We start from the raw sequence: 19850 nt of genomic DNA, 5'->3' as shown, positions 1-19850 counted from the left end.
CATACGTACAACATGCGCACCGGGAGCGCACAGCATCATAGCGCATTGGACAGTGTGTCTCAGAGGGCATACGGCCGTGTGCATGAGCCCTTACGCTGTGGTTTTTTCAAACGAAATCCACACCGCATGCAGACTCCCTAACACATATGGTAATAAATAAAATTATAGGAGTGAATGTTTTTTTTTTTTTTTTTTTATAAAAAGTAAAACATAATTATTATAAAATTTGGTATTGCTGTAGTACACTAAATTTTAACCTGTGGGTCAGTACAATAACAGCAATTACAAATTGTTAGTTTTTTTTATACTTATGAACAACAAACATTTTATTCAAAATAAAATGATGTGTTTTTTGCACATTGAAAGATCCTCTTCATTTTTATTTTTCCATCATGTTAGCTGTTTTTTGTTTTTGTTTTTTGCAACAATTTTGGCAGCACACCAATTTAGTTTTTAGAATGAAGGACGTTTTAAGGGAAAGGACGATTTCTTTCATTTTGGGACTTCTATACAGCACAGGTATCTCCACAGAAGTGGCCATACATATGCACCACAACTCCTTTTTATCACAGGGGGTCTCAGTGACCCCCTAATGTTGTGGAACCCCCACTGACCGTACCTTTAGTGCCAGTACTCGGACTGTGTGACAGGTAAGCAACGCCTTTAATATAATCCCTTGCAACAAACAACATTATAGAAGTCTCAAATCTAAGAAAACTATTGGACTTACTATCGCTCCAGACACCGCGTGGACTAAGCTCTCGTAGGACAGAATGGAATTCATGGCAGGCTTCAGATCAACCACTGCCCGGACGTAATTATCTCGCTCTTCCTTCACTACTAGGTTTCTAATCTGCTGCGGTTGTGCTTAACTCCATGCGCCTTAAGGACCTCGTGATGTCACAGTGTCACAGTGTCACGTGACAAGCTAAAAATCACGTGGGTTTGAATCTTGTTTTTTAAGTCACCGCTTCTAGGGGCTGTGTTCCAAGCCTCGTTTTAAAAGCTCGGGAAAGTCAGTACTTCGTTACACCGGGACTTTCAGTGAAGGACTGGGTGAGCATTGCAATTGTGTCTGTCCTTCATGCAGACGTTTTCTAGCACGTACCATATGGCAGAAGTATTGCGTGGTTTTTGGCTGTGTAGCTTGTACAGGTGACGCACATTGAAACCACACTGAATACCCAGGTGCGCACGTTTGTAGTATAGGTACCCTGCTTACAGCCTGAGGATTTCATCAGTCACCCTTGGTGTAAACCAGGGTTTCTCAACTCCGTTCTTTGGGACCCACCTACCAGTTGCAGTGTCCCATTCAAGTAACCGTGGGCCCCGCAAACGTATCTTAATTATGTACTAGACATTAAAGGGAACCCTTCACCAGGATTTTGTGATTAGAGCTGGGGACATGGGCTGATAGATGGCCGCTAGCACATCTGCAATACCCAGTCCCCACAGCTCTCTGCACTTTTATGGTGTTAAAAAACCGTTTTGATCAATATGCAAATGAACCTGATCTGAGTCCTGTATCCGGAGATGAGTCAAGCGGAAAGGAGCCCAGCACCGCCCCGCGTCCTCCGAATCGCCTCCTTGCTGGCTGACGTCACAGAGCTGGAGCGCCGAAATCTCGCGATGCGCGAGCTAGCGCATGCGCAGTGTCGGCATCATGTTCATTCCCTGTGCTGGCATCAGCACAGGGAACGAACTATGCATGCGCTAGCTCGCGCATCGCGAGATTTCAGCGCTCCAGCTCTGTGACATCAGCCAACAAGGAGGAGATTCGGAGGACGCGGGGCGGTGCTGGGCTCTTTTCCGCTGGACTCAAATCCGGATACAGGACTCAGATCAGGTTCATTTGCATATTGATCAAAACGTTTTTTTAACACCATAAAAGCGCAGAGAGCTGTGGGGACTGGGTATTGCAGATGTGCTAGCGGCCATCTATCAGCCCATGTCCCCAGCTCTATGCACAAAATCCTGGTGACAGGTTCCCTTTAAGGCCTGAAAGTATTCTTCCTAGAGGTGAGCAATCCACTACTATAGATCGCTCTTCCAGGGTGACCAATGTCTAAAATGTATGCAGCCGAGTATTTAAAGGGAAGCTGTCACCTGGATTTTGGGTATAGAGCCGAGGACATGGGTTGCTAGATCGCCGCTAGCACATCCGCAATATCCAGTCCTCATAGCTCTGTGTGCTTTTATTGTGTAAAAAAACTGATTTGATACATATGCAAATTAACCTGAGATAAGTCAGAGCTTGAAAATATGACTCTTCTCTGGTCACACAAGTAAGATATGACTCTTATGTTAATTTGCATAAAAGGCGGGAAGTACAAAAATGCATAATACTTATTGAATTCGTCTGCAAATGAAATTAAAAGTGTAATTTATATGTTCAGGGTAACACAATGAACATTTAGAAACGCTCAGTGAGGGTAGCATAGTAGGGGTGACAGGTTCCCTTTAAAGAATTATCACGTTCATGCAAGACAAAGGATTAGCAAGATGGTCATTACCTGAGGATTTATTAGGCACCTTTGTACTAGGTGTAGGAGATAGCTTGAAGCATCTACATCTCCAGTTTAAATATTGAGGACAGTCAGGCCAACTGTTAGAACAGCATTGGAATAGAAGTTTCAGGATTCAGAAAAGCACCTTTAATCAAGGATTAGGATCAGGCGGGAGTTGTTACCAGTCTAAGACTTTCATTATTACCAGCCTAGTCTGAGCAGTAGTTTTCTTATGTATTACAAGAGCCTGTACTTCATTGAGGATTTGCATTTCCCTTTCCCCATATGCATGGGAGATTGTGCTTAATGCCGGATTGTATCAAGACACTGTTTAATGCCTTGTAATCAAGAGTCATCATCAGTAAAGTGCCATTCGGAGTTTCCCTCTGCTTGCCTCAGACTCAGTTCCTCTATTAAAGGGGTTGTCCGGGATCAAGATTTTTTTTTTTTTAAAACCAGTTAAATCACTATTAATAGCGGTTTGAAGGTCTCCCCCAGATGTTTTTAGGTATTTTTACACTTCAGCAGGGCTCCTACAGTCCCCCACTGATTGTTTACCTTTCTGTTTGTGTGTGGTAACTTCCTGCCTCAATGCTTTCTGGGTCCCAGCGCAGCATCGCGTTGTTTCGAGTGTGTGCCTGCTCCTCCGTGCAGCCACCCCCCCTAATTCATATGCCGCCTCCTGCCGCAACTATTCCTCCGCCTTAGTCACGCCCCTAAACGCCTCCTTCCTTGCTAAGAATGCGCCCTGCTCGATGGGCGTGGCTTAGCGCGGTCAGGGGTGTGGCTTAGCGCGGTCTGTTGCCGCATAGTTACTGCCCCTCCATGCTCTTGGAATAATTAGAGGCTGACTGTGACGTCACCGGGCTCCTTGCGAAATGGAAGAAGAGGCTTCGCTATGCAGAAAGGGACCCGGTACGTCACTGACGGTGATAGAAACTGCACTTCCGGCTGAAAAACGGCAATCAGAATTGTCTGGTAAGGGAAGGACAGGCATGAATGTAATATTTAGGGGACCATTGTACATGTACACCCATGTCCCCAATCCCGGACAACCCCTTTAACACTATAGTAAATAGTTATACCTCCATACAAAAGGTACTGGCGTCACGACTACAAGGGACCTTGCCACTGGCACATTAATACAGACCACCAAGGGCACCTCAAACCACCATCTGGCCTGTGTCCCTTACACCAGAGCATGCCCCAGAGAATCCTTGTGCCATTCTCCTTTTCACTTATGCAGGCCTGCCCAGGGACGACATAACCGTGAGTAACCAGAACTGTATTTGCCTCGGCCCACCTATTGCTCACACCGTGACCTCACACATAATTCCCCTGCAAGGTCTGGCATACCGCACAGTCACGTTTTCAGGATTTCCTTAGTATTGAGCTATAATTAGTATCAATGCATCAGGACTTACCACAGGTATTGATTCTGTGGGATATTCTTAACCCCTTAAGGACTTAGGACGTATCGGTACGGCATGGGTCCCGAGTCCTTAAGGACCCATGACGTACCGGTACGTCATGAGTTTAAAATAAGATTGCGGCGCCCCGGGGGTTAATCTGAACGGGATGCCGGCTGAAATCATTCAGCCGGCATCCTGTCACAACACCGGGGGCGGTCATGTGACCCCCCCCCCCCCCCCCCCCCGTATCGGCGATCGCAGCAAACTGCAGGTCAATTCTGACCTGCGGTTTGTTACGCTTTTAGCCGATTCTGATCCCCGCCAAACTTTTTAAAATGCCTGAAATAAAGTTTTATTAACCCCCCTGCACCCCTGAATGATATTATGTGGGCGGGGGGTGTCGCAGGCGGTGCTCCCTAAACCAAGGTTAACGGCTCAGGGAGCACCCTCCCTCTCCCATCAGGGGGCTGCTGTGCCTTTGCAGCCCCCCGATGGGAGAGGGAGAGAGCCCCCAGACAGCCCCGTCCTTACCCTTCCCCGTCTGCGCAGTTGTGGCTACAACTGAGCAGACGGGGAAGGTTCCCATGGCAACAGGACGCCTTCTCAGGCATCCTGCTGTCCATGGTGCTGAACAGATCTATGCTAAAGGCATAGATCTGTTCAGACAAAGTGTAAGTAAAATACAGTACAGTAACCTATATAGTGTACTGTGCTGTATTATACAGACATCAGACCCACTGGATCTTCAAGAACCAAGTGGGTCTGGGTCAAAAAAATGTAAAGAAAAGTTAAGATTAAAAAAAACACATTTATCACTGAATAAAAAAAAATACACTACACATATTAGGTATCACCGCGTCCGTAACGACCTGATCTATAAAACGGTCATGTTACTTTCGCCGCACGGTGAACGCCATAAAAATAAAAAAATAAAAACTATGAGAAAATTGAACTTTTGCCCACCTTACTTCCCAAAAAAGTTAATAAAAGTGATCAAAAAGTCGCATGCACGCCAAAATAGTACCAATCAAACCGTCATCTCATCCCACAAAAATCATACCCTACCCAAGATAATCGCCCAAAAACTGAAAAAACTATGGCTCTTAGACTATGGAAACACTAAAACATGATTTTTTTTGTTTCAAAAATGAAATCATTGTGTAAAACTTAAATAAATAAAAAAAAAAAGTATACATATTAGATATCGACGCGTCCGTATCGACCGGCTCTATAAAAATATCACATGACCTAACCCCTCAGGTGACCACCGTAAAAAAAAAAAAAAAAAAAAAAAACGGTGTAAAAAAAGCAATTTTTTGTCATCTTACGTCACAAAAAGTGTAATAGCAAGCGATCAAAAAGTCATATGCACCCCAAAATAGTGCCAATCAAACCGTCATCTCATCCCGCAAAATATTAGACCCTACTTAAGATAATCGCCCAAAAACTGAAAAAACTATGGCTCTTAGACTATGAAGACACTAAAACATTTTTTTTGTTTTAAAAATGAAATTATTGTGTAAAACTTACATAAATAAAAAAAATTGTATACATATTAGGTATCGCCTCGTCCGTGACAACCTGCTCTATAAAATTACCACATGATCGAACCTGTCAGATGAATGTTGTAAATGACAAAAAATAAAAACTTGCCAAAAAATCTATTTCTTGTTACCTTGCCGCACAAAAAAGTGTAATATAGAGCAACCAAAAATCATATGTACCCTAAACTAGTACCAACAAAACTGCCACCCTAACCCGTAGTTTCTAAAATGGGGTCACTTTTTTGGAGTTTCTACTCTAGGGGTGCATCAGGGGGGCTTCAAATGGGACATGGTGTAAAAAAAACCAGTCCAGCAAAATCTGCCTTCCAAAAACCGTATGGCATTTATTTTTCTTCTGCGCCCTGCCGTGTGCCCGTACAGCGGTTTACGACCACATATGGGGTGTTTCTGTAAACTACAGAATCAGGGCCATAAATAATGAGTTTTGTTTGGCTGTTAACCCTTGCTTTGTAACTGGAAAAAAAATATTAAAATGGAAAATCTGCCAAAAAAGTGAAATTTTGAAATTGTATCTCTATTTTCCATTAAATCTTGTGCAACACCTAAAGGGTTAACAAAGTTTGTAAAATCAGTTTTGAATACTTTGAGGGGTGTAGTTTATAGAATGGGGTCATTTTTGGGCGGTTTCTATTATGTAAGCCTCGCAAAGTGACTTCAGAACTGTAGTGGTCCCTAAAAATTGGATTTTTGTAAATTTCTGAAAAATTTCAAGATTTGCTTCTAAACTTCTAAGCCTTGTAACATCCCCAAAAAATAAAATATCATTCCCAAAATGCTACAAACATGAAGTAGACATATGGGGAATGTAAAGTCATAACAATTTTTGGGGGTATTACTATGTATTACAGAAGTAGAGAAACTGAAACTTTGAAATTTGCAAATTTTTAGAGTAAATCATTTTTATTGGCATTTTCAATGATTGGCTAATCAAGCCAAAGATCGTAGTAATAGAAAGCATAACAATGTACACCTACGCAGTAAGCTAGACAGTAGGACAATGGTGTACATTAAAAGCTTGCATAGTGAGTAAGGTCTGTAACAATTAGACCGTAACATTAACGAGGTAAAAAGGGGAAGGGGAAAAAGAGGGGGTGGTAAGGCAGACCCTGTCACAAGTCGTCGTAATTTGAAGGATCAATTTCGCCCTGCATATGTTGCTTCGCCCTAATCTCAACCCAGGATTGGGAACCTCCTTACACTTCAGGGGGTGTAGTTTGGGTTAATGATCCATGGACTCCAAGTGAGAAGCCTGGACTTCGGGGGGATAATCGTGGAAGGCACTAGGTTTTCATATCTGCATGATTTGTTAACCTCTAGTATAACCTCTGCTATGGTTGGCGAAACAGTTTGTTTCCAATAACGTGTAATGATCAATTTAGCACTAAGCAAAATGTGACCCACCAAGTTCCTGTGTACTAGGGGGATATTGTGAATGCCCAGAAACAAGAGAGCCAGTTCAGGGTGAGGGTCCATAACCCGGGAGGTGATACCAGTGATCAGGTCAAAAACACTGCGCCAGAATTGGTGGATTACAGGACATGTCCATAAGATATGAAGTAAGGAACCTCTGGCCCCGCATTCCCTCCAACAGTTGGGGGAAGACGAAGGGTAGATTCTGCTCAGTCTCTGTGGAGTGAAATACCAATGTAAGAGGGTCTTCAACCCTGCTTCATAGTGGGAGACACATTTGAAATTTGAGACTAGGAATCTGATTGCTTGAACCCACTGCTCGTCTAGAAAAGTTTTCCCCAATTCTGTTTCCCATTTCCTGATGGGCAATGTTTTGGCAAAAGTGGCTTTATCCCCTAAAACATCATACACATATCGCGTAGTATGTTTTTTAAAAAGGGACGGGTGTTGGAACAGTCTCCATATGTCTGAGTTAATAGAGGGTGGACTTTGCTTAATCTTAGCGATGAAGTGTCTGATTCTAAGAAAATTGTAGAATTCTGTATGCGGCAATGCAAACAAGCGGTGTAGAGAATCAAAGGGGAGGAGACAGTCATTTGACATAATCTGGGAGATTGAAGTGATCCCTCTCTCTCTCCAGACTGTCAAATTAATATCAGGGATGGTTAGCTCCAAAGTTCCTATAGTGGCATGTGTAAGAAGGGTGGCTACTGTGTCCCTCTGTATCTTGTGGATAGAAGACCACAGGCTACCAACCAGTCTTATCGTCAGTAAGTCTCCACGTGGCTGGGAAGGGTTCCACAACAAATGAATCAGGTAGTCCTTCAATGAAGCTCGTTTTATAGTGTGCTGCTCAATCTGGATCCAGGCCTTTGTGTCATCTGGGGACCACCATTCTCTGGCAAAAGAGAGTGCTATTGCTTGAAAATAATCCCTAATGTCCGGGAGGCCTAATCCGCCAACTTGTTTTTTCTTGGATAGTAATGCACATGCTACTCTAGGTTTGGTCGGACCCCAAATGTATTTACCTAGGACAGTCTGTGCTTTTTTTAAAAATGTCATAGGGATTGGGAGGGCTCGAAAAATGTATATGAATTTGGGCAGGGTCATCATTTGAAATGATGCCACTCTACCCACCCAGGACAAAGCTTTCATAGCAAAGCTGTTAAGGTCTCTCTGCATAGTATCAAGAAGGGGGAGGTAGTTTTTACTATAAAGCAAGGAGCAAGGAGAGGTAATCTTAACACCTAAGTAAGGTATCTCCGAAGTTTGCCAGTCTAAATCATGGGAGGATTTCAAAGAAGCTACCTCAGCTAATGGGATATTGATAGGTAAGGCTTGAGACTTGGCGCTATTAATTTTATAGTAGGAAAGAGACCCGTAGTGTGAGATAATAGTAAGGGCGGCGTCTAGCGATTTACTGGGGTTGGTTAACGTAAGAATGATATCATCCGCGTAGAGTGTGATCTTATGGGAACTATTCCCTACTTCCATTCCGGTTATTGAAGGTGAGTTTCTTATGGACTGAGCTAGGGGTTTCAATGCCAGGATAAACAATAGGGGAGATAAGGGGCAACCCTGCCTGGATCCATTGGTAATTGCAAACGGGTCCGACACCACACCATTAACCCAGACCCTCGCAGAAGGAGAAGAATATAAGCTATGAATAGTCTGCAGTATCTGCCCCGAAAAGCCCATCTGACGGAGAGTAGAGAACGTGTAGTCCCAGTGCAGGCGGTCAAATGCTTTCTCCGCATCTAGTGTGATCGCGAGCATTGGGAGGGTACGTAGTTCAGCATAATTAATTAAGTCTACAATCCGTTTAGTGTTATCAGACACTAATCGGCCAGTTACAAACCCTGTTTGGTCAGGATGGATCAGGGAGGGGAGGAGTGGAGCCAACCTATTAGCGATAAGTTTGGCGAAAATTTTTATGTCGGAGTTAAGCAGCGAAATAGGGCGGAAGTTCTGGGGCACATCAGGGATTTTGCCAGGCTTCGGAATAGTGACAATAAGTTCTTCCAACATATCTGGGGGAAAAAGATGACCATCCTGTACTAACTTAAACATGTCAAGCATGTAAGGAGCAATAATACTCTGGAAGTGGCAGAAGTACTCATTAGATAGTCCATCAGGACCTGGGGACTTACCCATCTGAAGAGACCCGATAACTTTATTAATCTCAATACGTGAGAATGGAGTGTTAAGGAATTGCAGTTGTGTCTGAGAGAGAAAGCCGGGAGAGACGCTTGAGTTAGGAAGCTCTCCACCGAGGTAGAGTAATCACCAGGGAGAGGGACAGTCTCTTTTAAATTATAAAGCGACTGGTAATACAGTTTAAATTGGTTGGCAATTTCACGGGGGTCCGTCAATTTTGCTTTGCTTTGCTCGTGGGGTGCAACAGATGGGGAATTTTTGATTTAGATTGCTGGGATTTTAGTTGTTGGGCTAAGAGTCTGCCAGCTTTGTTGCTCTGAGAATAGAATTTAGAGCGAAGCCGTAGGAGGGACTTGTGGTTTTGGAGAAGTAAGCTGCTAAGCTTATTTCGTGCTTCCCTAAGCTCGGTGGAGCATTGATAGTTTGGAGCTGACTTATTGGTTGTCTCCAATCTAGCGATGTCCTCCAATGTCTGAGTAATATCGCGTTCTCTGAGCCTTCTCACAACGGAATTCAGTTTGATTAGAGAGCCTCGCATATACGCTTTGTGGGCCTGCCACAAGATGAATTTATTGGAAACTGAACCATTGTTGAACTGGAAGTATTCAGTTAACTGTGCAGAAAGCTCAGATACATGTTTTGGGTTGTTAAAGAGAAATGTGTTATTCCTCCATATAGGGGGCCTAGTGGACTGAAACTGCTCTTCTAGGATAATGGTAATCGGGGCATGGTCGGACCACTTAATTAGGCCAATATCAGTGGAAAGAGTATGGAGTAAAGCTGTGTGATCCACCATGAACATGTCAATTCGTGAGTAGGACATATGTATCGGGGAAAAAAAGGTATAGTCTCTCTCAAGACTATGTTGTGCTCTCCACACATCTGTGAGGCCCTCAGAGTGCAGGAAGGTGGATATTCCCGCATCCGAGCGCCTGGCAGAAAATGAGGAGTCAATAGTAGGGTGCAGGACAGCATTAAAATATCCACATATAACCACTTTCCCTTGTTTAAGCTTGTTTACATTGCGCATAAGTTTGTTTGGCCTCTTTCACACTTGCGTTGTCCGGATCCGGCGTGCACTCCACTTGCCGGAATTACACTCCGGATCCGGAAAAACGCAAGTGTACTGAAAGCATTTGAAGACTGAACCGTCTTCAAAATGCTTTCAGTGTTACTATGGCACCCAGGACGCTTTTAAAGTCCTGGTTGCCATAGTAGGAGCGGGGGAGCGGTATACTTACAGTCCGTGCGGCTCCCGGGGCGCTCCAGAGTGACGTCAGAGCGCCCCATGCGCATGGATGACGTGTCCAATGCGATCACATGATCCATGCGCTTGGGGCGCCCTGACGTCACTCTGGAGCGCCCGGGGAGCCGCACGGACGGTAAGTATACTGCTCCCCCGCTCCCCACTACACTTTACCATGGCTGCCAGGACTTTAGCGTCCCGGCAGCCATGGTAACCATTCAGAAAAAGCTAAATGTCGGCTCCGGCAATGCGCTGAAACGACGTTTAGCTTAAGGCCGGATCCGGATCAATGCCTTTCAATGGGCATTAATTCCGGATCCGACTTTGCGGCAAGTGTTCCGGATTTTTGGCCGGAGCAAAAAGCGCAGCATGCTGCGGTATTTTCTCCGGCCAAAAAACGTTCCGTTCCGGAACTGAAGACATCCTGATGTATCCTGAACGGATTTCACTCCATTCAGAATGCATTGGGATAATCCTGATCAGGATTCTTCCGGCATAGAGCCCCGATGACGGAACTCTATGCCGGAAGACAAGAACGCAGGTGTGAAAGAGCCCTAAGAAAGCCAACTGGTGCGAGTTAGGGGCATATAGGTTCACCAGCGTATATACAATGCTGTTGATGGAGCAAACTAGGATGATATATCGACCTTGTGGGTCAATTTTGGACTTAATAAGAGTGTAGGCGACAGTGTTTTTAACCGCAATCAGGGTACCTCTCTTTTTCTTGTCACAGTGCGATTGCAGGATAACAGGGAATAAGCGGTGGCGTACTCTGTCGGCATCTGCTTGCAGTAGATGGGTCTCCTGAATACATAAAACATCAACATTAGTGGGCCATAAACTAATTATGGTCGCAAAAAAATGTCTGTTACGTCTATGGCTATCGATAGAGATCCCTACTATGGAAATGGTGGTGACACAAATGCGCAACCTATTCCATCTGGAATGGTTGGACGTGCTAAAGTGTAAAGAGAAGCTAGGACAGCGACTTTATCAAACATGGAAATTATTTGTCCTGACGTTTATTCCACACACAGAGTACATGAAAATAATGAGCCCATTCAGGTTGACGGCATGGTACCTAAAAGAAGACTTGAGGGGGGATTTGGGACCATTAAAAACTCCCAGTTAATATTCTATTGTTAATCTCAGTAACAATCTAGATTGATACATTAATCAGTCAAAATAGGCGGCCAGAAGAGGGGAGGATATTCCAGTTGTTTTCTGAAATCCCTAAGGGGGAGGACTTTCTCTTTTCTTTCCTTTCTTTTCATTATAAAATTATATATGTTGAGGCGCCATCAGTGTGACTATGTCTTTACTGGAATCTGTCTAGGGCAACATATCGTATCAATTGGGGGGGAGAGGGGGGTGGGAACTGGGAGGGATATTTGTCTGTGGGTATTGATGATTTAAGGGGGGTGGGGGGGGGGGGAAAAATGAAAATGAGACTCCAATTGTACTATTTGAAATGTACTGTATTTTGAAATGATTTATGTATCGAAATGCTGTATGGAAGCGATTGTAATGCTACCGAATTGTATGATACTGTATGGAGACTCACAAAACGTAATAAAAAGATATTTGAAAAAAAGAAAAATCAACATTAGCCGTCAGAGCTTCTTTCCACATATAAGACCTCTTCTGAGGGCAGTTCAGACTGTTAACATTAAGGGACATAATCTTGAGGCCCATGATGTCAAGAGGGAACCACTATTTGCAACTCTTGGAGCAGATGAAGAAAAAAAAAAAAAACACAATATCAGGGTCAAATATCAATGAGACAGAGATTACAGGCACTTATGGTTCTACAACGGGGAAGAAAGGGAGGAGAGAGGGAGGAATAACAGACAAACAAATAAGACTTAAATATCCGTCTAAGATTCAGTAGGTTTTGAACTGGACGGGAATAACCGTCTAAGTAAAGACAGGGTAAAATTCCAATGCTAGATTAGAATAAACCAAAACAGGTAATGGTGACAGAGGGACCTGCACCTAACCAGATACTTCGCTAAGTTAGCGCTCGAGTATAGAACACAGTAAGTCCCAATACTGTAGACAGAGCTATATAGCGCCACTGCAGAAGTCCCTGCACGATAGCCATCACTCATGGGAGATCAGTCCTCCGATGTAAGCGGGGTATCAGGAACAACGGTGGTGGGGTCCGCACCCACTTTGCTGGAGGACAGAGGGATCTGCCAGAGGAGAAGTAACTGCTTTCCTTCCTCCAGGGTCTTAATGGCGTGTGTTTGTCCATTTTTCCGGACGAGGATCTTTAGAGGATAGCCCCATTTGTATGGGAAGTCATTATCCCTAAGAGCAGATGTAATAGGCTGTAGTGCTCTGCGCCTTCGGAGGGTGACCATGGAGAGGTCAGTGTAGAGTTTAACCTTCTGGTATGGAGCGGGTAGCGCAGACTTATTCCTCGCTTCAGCCATAATTGCCTCCTTGGTGTGGAAAAAATGGATGAGCGCTAGGGTATCGCGCGGAATATTAGGGCCCAGGTGTGGAGGTTTAGGAAGCCTGTGAGCCCTATCAATGATCATATCAGGAGTTGGAATCTGTTGCAAGAGAGCCTTTATTAGCCCCTTCAGGTATGCTTGCAGATCTTGGGAGGCTACATCTTCAGGGATACCCCTAAATTTTATATTATTTAGTCTGGAGCGATCTTCCAGATCTGCCATTTTCCACTTGAGGGCCTCCAGCTCATCGGCCATAGCATTATGGGCATCAATTATGGCATTTTGTGATGCAGCAAATTCACCCATTTTCACCTCCACATGCTGCACCTTGTCCTCTGTGGTTTGTTGCCTGGCAGCCAGGGGATTAATCAGTCCTGCCATATCTGCCCGCAGGGAGGATTTCAGTGCCAGAAGCATGTTTTTAAGAGAGTCCTCAATGACTGGTTTATCTGAGGTGGGGAGTAATTGGAAGGGGTCCAGGGGCACCGTGTTATGAGGGGTGTACTCACTCGGCTGCATATGACCACCGGGATTTAACGTGGTCGGCTGCGGGTACTGGAGGCTAAGCGGCTGTTCTTGCCGCTCCAGAGGACGGGCGCCATCTTGGATCCTCAGTGCTGCTTGCCGTGAAGCTCTGGCCTCCTCCGGTGTCGGAGGAAGCGACGGGGGAGTCACATGGAGCAGGTCATTGGTGCCCGATAAGTCCGGTGGGGAGGGTGAGCGGGCTGTGAGCGCTGGTGACATCGCGCTAATGGGGGAACTCAGTGCCGTCTTGTCCGCTCCTTTGGCGCCAGTCGAAATAACTTTCGAGATTCCCATTCTGCATCATTTGTAATTGCTTCCTCGCTTTCCCCATTGTGACCGCAGAGGAATAGAGCATCTGGGAGGGTAGAAGGGTGGTGTCTTTGCGGTGGATAGAATCGAGCAGGCTAGGTTAGTCGCTGAGGTGCAGGAGCTCTTCACTCAAGCGGCCATCTCGTTCGGCAGCCTAGCCACGCCCCCTGAAATTTGTAAATTTTTTCAAAATTTTGGTAAATATGGTATTTTTTTATGCAAAATTTTTTTTACTTTTTGGACCCAATTTTAGCAGTGTCAGGAAGTATAATATGTGAAGAAAAAACCATCTCAGAACGGCCTGGATAAGTGAAAGCGTTTTAAAGTTATCAGCACTTAGAGTCCTTAAGGGGTTAAATCCTGACCGGTAGGTGGGTCCTGAGGACTGGAGTTGAGAAATACATTGAGGCGGGCCCAGATGTACTAATCCTAAAGGTGGCGGATGCCCAGGATGTGTCACAGGGCGCAGCCTGGAGGACAGATCTGTGGTGGGGATAGACACTTATCTGTTGCTTGGTTTACTTTGAAACAGAATTTTATAGCAGAATTGTGTCTCAGTTTTGGAGCAAAATTATGCCGCTTAGGCCCTGCCCCCTTTTTGGTGAAGCTCCGCCCTTTGTCAAATGCCAAAAAATTGTGTAGAAACTCTCAATGTGACAATTTGTGCGCTTTAGACAGATTTTTGATACAGACACATTAGTAAATCTAGGCATGAAGGTATGTTCATACTGCTAAAATTGTGATTAAATAGGCTGCTATAATGACTAAATTCTGTAAGGGCACATGGAATCATGACCCTTGTGGTTCCTCTGACCCGAACGCACTGCATGATAGTGATTTTATTTCTAAACGCAGTTATTTTGTACTGTACTTGCATGTTGATGGATGTACAGTACAACAAACCCAGGGTCCGATAGCTCATTGAACCATAAATCACTACGTGGCAGTAGGGGTGGGCGGTATAGGCGATATGCAATATAAATTTGGGCCACAATATGGATTTTCGCCATATCGCCTATATCGCCGGACCGCGATATGATCTCTGCGCGCACCATTTTCTCCTGAGCCGGCCGGCACAGTGGAGGGAGAAGGAGGGAGTCCCTCCCCACTGTGCGCGGCTGCCGCTGAACACCAATGAGGACAGAGTAGGAGGAGGAGGGGAGGGACTGTGGCCACTGCGCCACCAATGAATGTGCCGGCCATATCCCACAGGGTCCCCCTCCTCCCCCCCATCATTGGTGGCAGTGGGCAGTTCCGATCGGAGTCCCAGCAGTGTAATGCTGGGGCTCCAATCGGTTGCCATGGCAGCCAGGAGTCACGCTACTGAAGTCTTGGCTGCGATGGTATGTTAGTGAGCAGCATTATACTCACGTGCGCCGCACAGACCTATGAGAAGAAGGAGCGACCGGCGGCCACGGCGCACGTGAGTATAATGCTGCTCAGTAACATACCATCGCAGCCAGGACTTCAGTAGCGTCCTGGCTGCCACGGTAACCGATCGGAGACCCAGCATTACACTGCTGGGACTCCGATCGGAACTGCCCACTGCCACCAATGATGATGGGGGGGGGACCCTGTGGCCACTGCCACCAATGATTAATACTGGGGAGGTTTGAGTTACCATAGGGGGCAGATCAGAGGCTGGGGGGGGGAGCAGATCAGAGGCTGGGGGGGGGGGAGCAGATCAGAGGCTGGGGGGGGGGGGAGCAGGTCAGGGGGGGGGGGGGGGAGCAGATCAGAGGCTGGGGGGGGAGCAGATCAGAGGCTGGGGGGGGGGGGAGCAGATCAGAGGCTGGGGGGGGGGGGGAGCAGATCAGAGGCTGGGGGGGGGGGGGGGGCAGATCAGAGGCGGGGGGGGGGGGGAGCAGATCAGAGGCTGGGGGGGGGGGAGCAGATCAGAGGCTGGGGGGGGGGGGGAGCAGATCAGAGGCTGGGGGGGGGGAGCAGATCAGAGGCTGGGGGGGGCAGATCAGAGGCTGGGGGGGGGGAGCAGATCAGAGGCTGGGGGGGAACAGATCAGAGGCTGGGGGGGCACATGAGAGGCTGGCTGCCATGGTCAGCTCCCTGCTGTTGTGTGCACAAAGCACAGGGCAGCAGGGAGAGTGCAAAGTCCTATTCACCCTAATAGAGCTCTATTAGGGTGAATATGACAAGGGTTCTAGCCCTTAAGGAGGCTAATAGTTATTAAATAAAAAGTAAAAAAAAAAAAAAGTTTAAACACCCCCCCAATATAGAAAACAATATATCGCATATCGCACATGCTTAAAATTATATCGCAATATAAATTTTAGGCCATATCGCCCACCCCTACGTGGCAGTGAATTCAGATCAGGACCCGATGTCACAGCCTGTGTTTTTCAGACTGCGCACAGGCATTTGCTTGTTTGTTGATGCAGTAACTACATGCAGTCAGCCACATGCAGTTTTTTTCATGCATGACAACTGCGCTGTATTATCTACATGGTAAAATACAAATTAAATGCATCTCACTAACCCAATGATGCATTGATTTTCGAATGCACAGCCTGCCGAAATCTGCTTACATAAAACACTATACTCGTCAAATACGTAGTTTGACTGGCTGGATAAACCTGTATACTATTGGATATAACTAGTCCCTCATTGCCGAAAAAATATCGCACATAGAAGTGTCAGATTGCTACAAAACTTACGTCTCAGTCAGATATGTAAATGACTACCATGGGGACCTTTCAGTTAGAGCACCTATAGTATGACTACTAAGATGTCAGTGTGTGTAGTTAAAGGGGTTGTGCAGACCATGTTTATTGATAACCTATTGTCACAGTAGGTCATCAATATCAGATCGGTGGGAGTCCAATACCTGGCATCCTTGCCGATCAGCTGTTTGAAGCTACTTGAATGGAGCGAGCACTTGTAATTACACTATGCCACTGCTCCAGAAGAGACGACGTGTAGTGTAATGAAGAGGAAGCGGCACTTGCAAGGAGTGCTGCCTTCTCTTCAATCAGCTGGGAGGATGTGCCTCTCCTTCCAGGTCTCTAATAGCCTTGCTAATACCTCTCGGGTAGAGGTCCCTTAGCAGCCCGGAGCCCACCTGGCTGAGTCCGAGCCTATAGGTGGGTTCTCTGATTGCCTGGGTTCGATCCTAACCTATAAGTGGCCGTGCCAGGATCTCTTATGCGGAGGTACCCTGGCTTGCTCCTAACCATAATGAAGTGGGTAATGCAGCTGAAGGTTACTGCATTAGGACGACTATGGGGTTATGGAGACTAGATCTGCTGTTTTCTTAACCTGTTACGGACACGGGGCGTACAGGTACCTGTACGCCCTGTGTATTTTCGATCACTGCGGCAGGCGGTGATCGGAACCCGGTGCCTGCTCAAATCATAAAACAGTGCTAAATAAACCATTTTCCAGGACGTCCTCCATGACAGCACCCATGGAGGATGTCCTATTGGCTTCTGTTGGGACAGGAAGAGACAGTTTAAAAGCCCCCTCCCCACCCCCTCTCTCCAGTGTTCTTCCTGTCCCTACTGGGATAGGGGGAGTGAGACAGACACCCGCCTATTGAGTTAGGTAGGGAATGGGGAGAGTCTGGTCGGGGGTTTCCTACCTCTCCTCTTCAGACTCATGCAGCCCCTTAACCAGCACCCCTCTGGGAAGTTGTCCCCTGGTTTAGTCCCCGGTACCTACTCTGGAGCATGGCCGCAAGGATCGGGGACGCCGATGCCGCTTCTCCTTTCAGTGAGCTCTGGGCTCGGCAGAGGCTCCTGCGCTCCCTTGCGTGCACTAGGCCTGGATTGCCGAGCGTGACCGGAAGCCTACACGCGTCACCGGAAGCATGATGGCGGCGCGCGTCGGCATGCTAGAGACCTCTGCATCAGGAGGTCTCGCATTTCTAGGGGGTCGACTCTTCCTAGGAATGAGTCCCCCCCCCCCCCGTGAAGAGCAGGAGGAGGCGGAGCCAGGCGGTGACTGGCGGACCGGTAAGTAAGACCCTATTTAAATGTCAGATGGCAACCTGGTGAGGTTGCATCATGGAGGTCCAGGCGTCTAACAAGCAGGAGACTTGCTCAGACTCCCCCGTCCAGGCCCCTGTAAGTAGCTTCTTTATGGGCTTAAGCAGGGGTTTATGGGAAACTACGACGCTAAAAATAGTCTCTATTCCGTTTCCCCCTAGACCACAAAAGAGTCAGGGCACAAATCTCATGGAGACCCGAAAAAGAAGTGAAGAAAGTGTGCGACCTGCCAAGCAAGGCTTCTCGAGCCATATAAAAAACCTTTTATGTCCAGAATGCCTTTCCAAAATTCTTAAGGACTAACGGTCATCTCTACTCTCGGATTTGAGAGCTATTGTTAGAGAGGAGGTACAGACGGCAACCTCAGGCCAGAACCCAGACCCAGTACCATTTCCCCCCCCCCCCCCCCTCCAAAAGAACCAGGATCCAGTTAGACTCTGATTCAGAGGAAGAGGGATTATGTGGTTCAGATAAAATGGAAGATGAGGGCTCAGTGTCAAATCCTCAGGAAGAACAGAGAAGATATTTATTTTCATCAGAGGATCTAGACCCCCTACTCACCGCTAGAAGACAAACCATGGCTATTGAGGAGGAGGGACAGGCGCGCTCCGTTGAGGACGAGATGTTTGGCGGCCTAAAAGTCAGGAAAAGAAAGGTCTTCTCGGTAAATAAAAACTTAAAGACCTCATTACAGAAGAATGGGCAGATACGATAGAGAATTTAAAAACGGGCTGCGCTTTGATCCGACGGACACCAAACTCTGGGACGAGGTCCCGAAAGTAGATGTCCAAGTGGCCAAAGTAGTGGAAAAAAAAACTCAATCCCGTTTGAGGATTCGTCGCAGCTAATGGATCCCATATATCGGAAGTTGGATGGTTTACTGAAAAAATCCTGGGAGTCAGGGGCGGCTGCAATTAATACTAACATCGCTGCAACTTCAGCTTCCAGAGCCTTAGGCCTCTTTCAGAAGGGCGTTGCGGGAACACGCGATTTTTCCGCGTGAGTGCAAAACATTGTAATGCGTTTTGCACGCGCGTGAGAAAAATCACGCATGTTTGGTACCCAAACCCGAACTTCTTCACAGAAGTTCGGGCTTGGCATCGGTGTTCTGTAGATTGTATTATTTTCCCTTATAACATGGTTGTAAGGGAAAATAATAGCATTTCTGAATACAGAATGCATAGTAAAATAGCGCTGGAGGGGTTAAAAAAATAAGTGTAAGGCCGATTCATTGGCCTGTATTTGTGGGAGGGGCTTGGCTGCCTACTTCAACGGCCAGCGCCCTCCCACAATCGTACGACGTGCAGAGTTTTGCAGGAAGCGTGCGCTCGTACCTGGCACTTCAGTCCAGCAGGCAGGGTAAGTTGAAGTCCGGTTGGCGGTCGGCCCCTAGGTGAGTGGGGATCCAAGCCAGCGGGGGGCGGGACCACGACGGAGGCAAGGCTCCCTCCTCCCCCGTCCACGGCTGCGGTGCGCTGTCTGTCTCCAGCGGGGGGGCGGAGTCGCGACGGAGACAGCGCTCCCCTTCTCCGCCGCTCGGAGAAACCAGTATGGCAGTCACTTACCGGCGGGGTGCGGGGCCTGCGATGGAGAGGGCTCCCCCCCCGCCGCATCCGATATCTGGCCAGCGCTACGCCGCTTCCCCACGTGGTGGGCGGGCTCAACCCGCGGCCCCTCAAGCGGAGGGGGGCACCCCTGCATCGGGCGCCCTGCCAGGGAGCGGTGTAGCGCCACGTGGCAAAAACGTTTTTCCGGTGAAGGGTGGGGGCCGTGTCACATAAGGCCTCCCCCCTGTCCCGGCTCCAAAATGCCAGGGGGCTGCGCCGTTTCCCCACGTGGTGGGTGTGCCCAGCCGGCGGTGGGTCGGCCCCTCAAGCGAAAGGGGGGCACCCCCGCACTGGGCGCACTGCCAGGGAGCGGTGAGGCCCCCCACGCGGCTATATCCACTGACCGGTGAGGTGGGGCCCGCGTTGTTTGGGGGCCCCCCCTACGCCGGTTTCATGCCAGAGAGCTGCGCTACTCCCCACGCGGTAGGAGTGCTCAGCCGGCAGGCGGGTCAGCCCCTTGGGCAGAGGAGGGCACCCCCGCACTGGGAGCTCTACCAGGGAGCCGCGCTAGCTTTCCACGTGGCTCTCGATCCGTGTTAGTGTGGGGCGGGGGCCGTTGCGCAAGGGGTTCTCCCCACTCTGGGCCACGGTGCCAGGGAGCTCTGCGCTCCCCACGCGGTTATCGTGGAGGGGTGCGGGGGACGCAATG

At 47.5% G+C, this 19850-nt stretch overlaps 2 protein-coding genes across 4 annotated transcripts in view; one reads left to right on the top strand and one right to left on the bottom strand.

Annotated features, from left to right (window-relative positions):
- Positions 1-890, bottom strand: part of SLC25A17 (solute carrier family 25 member 17) — a 490576-nt gene extending 489686 nt beyond the window's left edge. For all 3 annotated transcript variants that reach the window (XM_040407517.1, XM_040407518.1, XM_040407516.1), the window contains exon 1: positions 731-890. In XM_040407517.1, coding sequence (XP_040263451.1) covers positions 731-784 — 54 coding nt within the window. In that variant the 5' untranslated portion in view covers positions 785-890. The remainder of the gene's footprint in view (positions 1-730) is intronic.
- A 69-nt stretch (positions 891-959) lies between these two features.
- Positions 960-19850, top strand: part of FHIT (fragile histidine triad diadenosine triphosphatase) — a 65516-nt gene continuing 46625 nt past the window's right edge. Inside the window, 1 exon segment of the mRNA XM_040408264.1 lies at positions 960-1056. The gene's annotated coding sequence lies outside the window, so the exon portion shown is untranslated.

This window comes from Bufo bufo, chromosome 9 (genome assembly GCF_905171765.1).
Source record: "Bufo bufo chromosome 9, aBufBuf1.1, whole genome shotgun sequence".
In the NCBI taxonomy this organism is placed as follows: domain Eukaryota; kingdom Metazoa; phylum Chordata; class Amphibia; order Anura; family Bufonidae; genus Bufo; species Bufo bufo.
The sequence above is the reverse complement of the archived record's forward strand: the minus strand, read 5'-3'. Positions and strand labels throughout refer to the sequence as shown.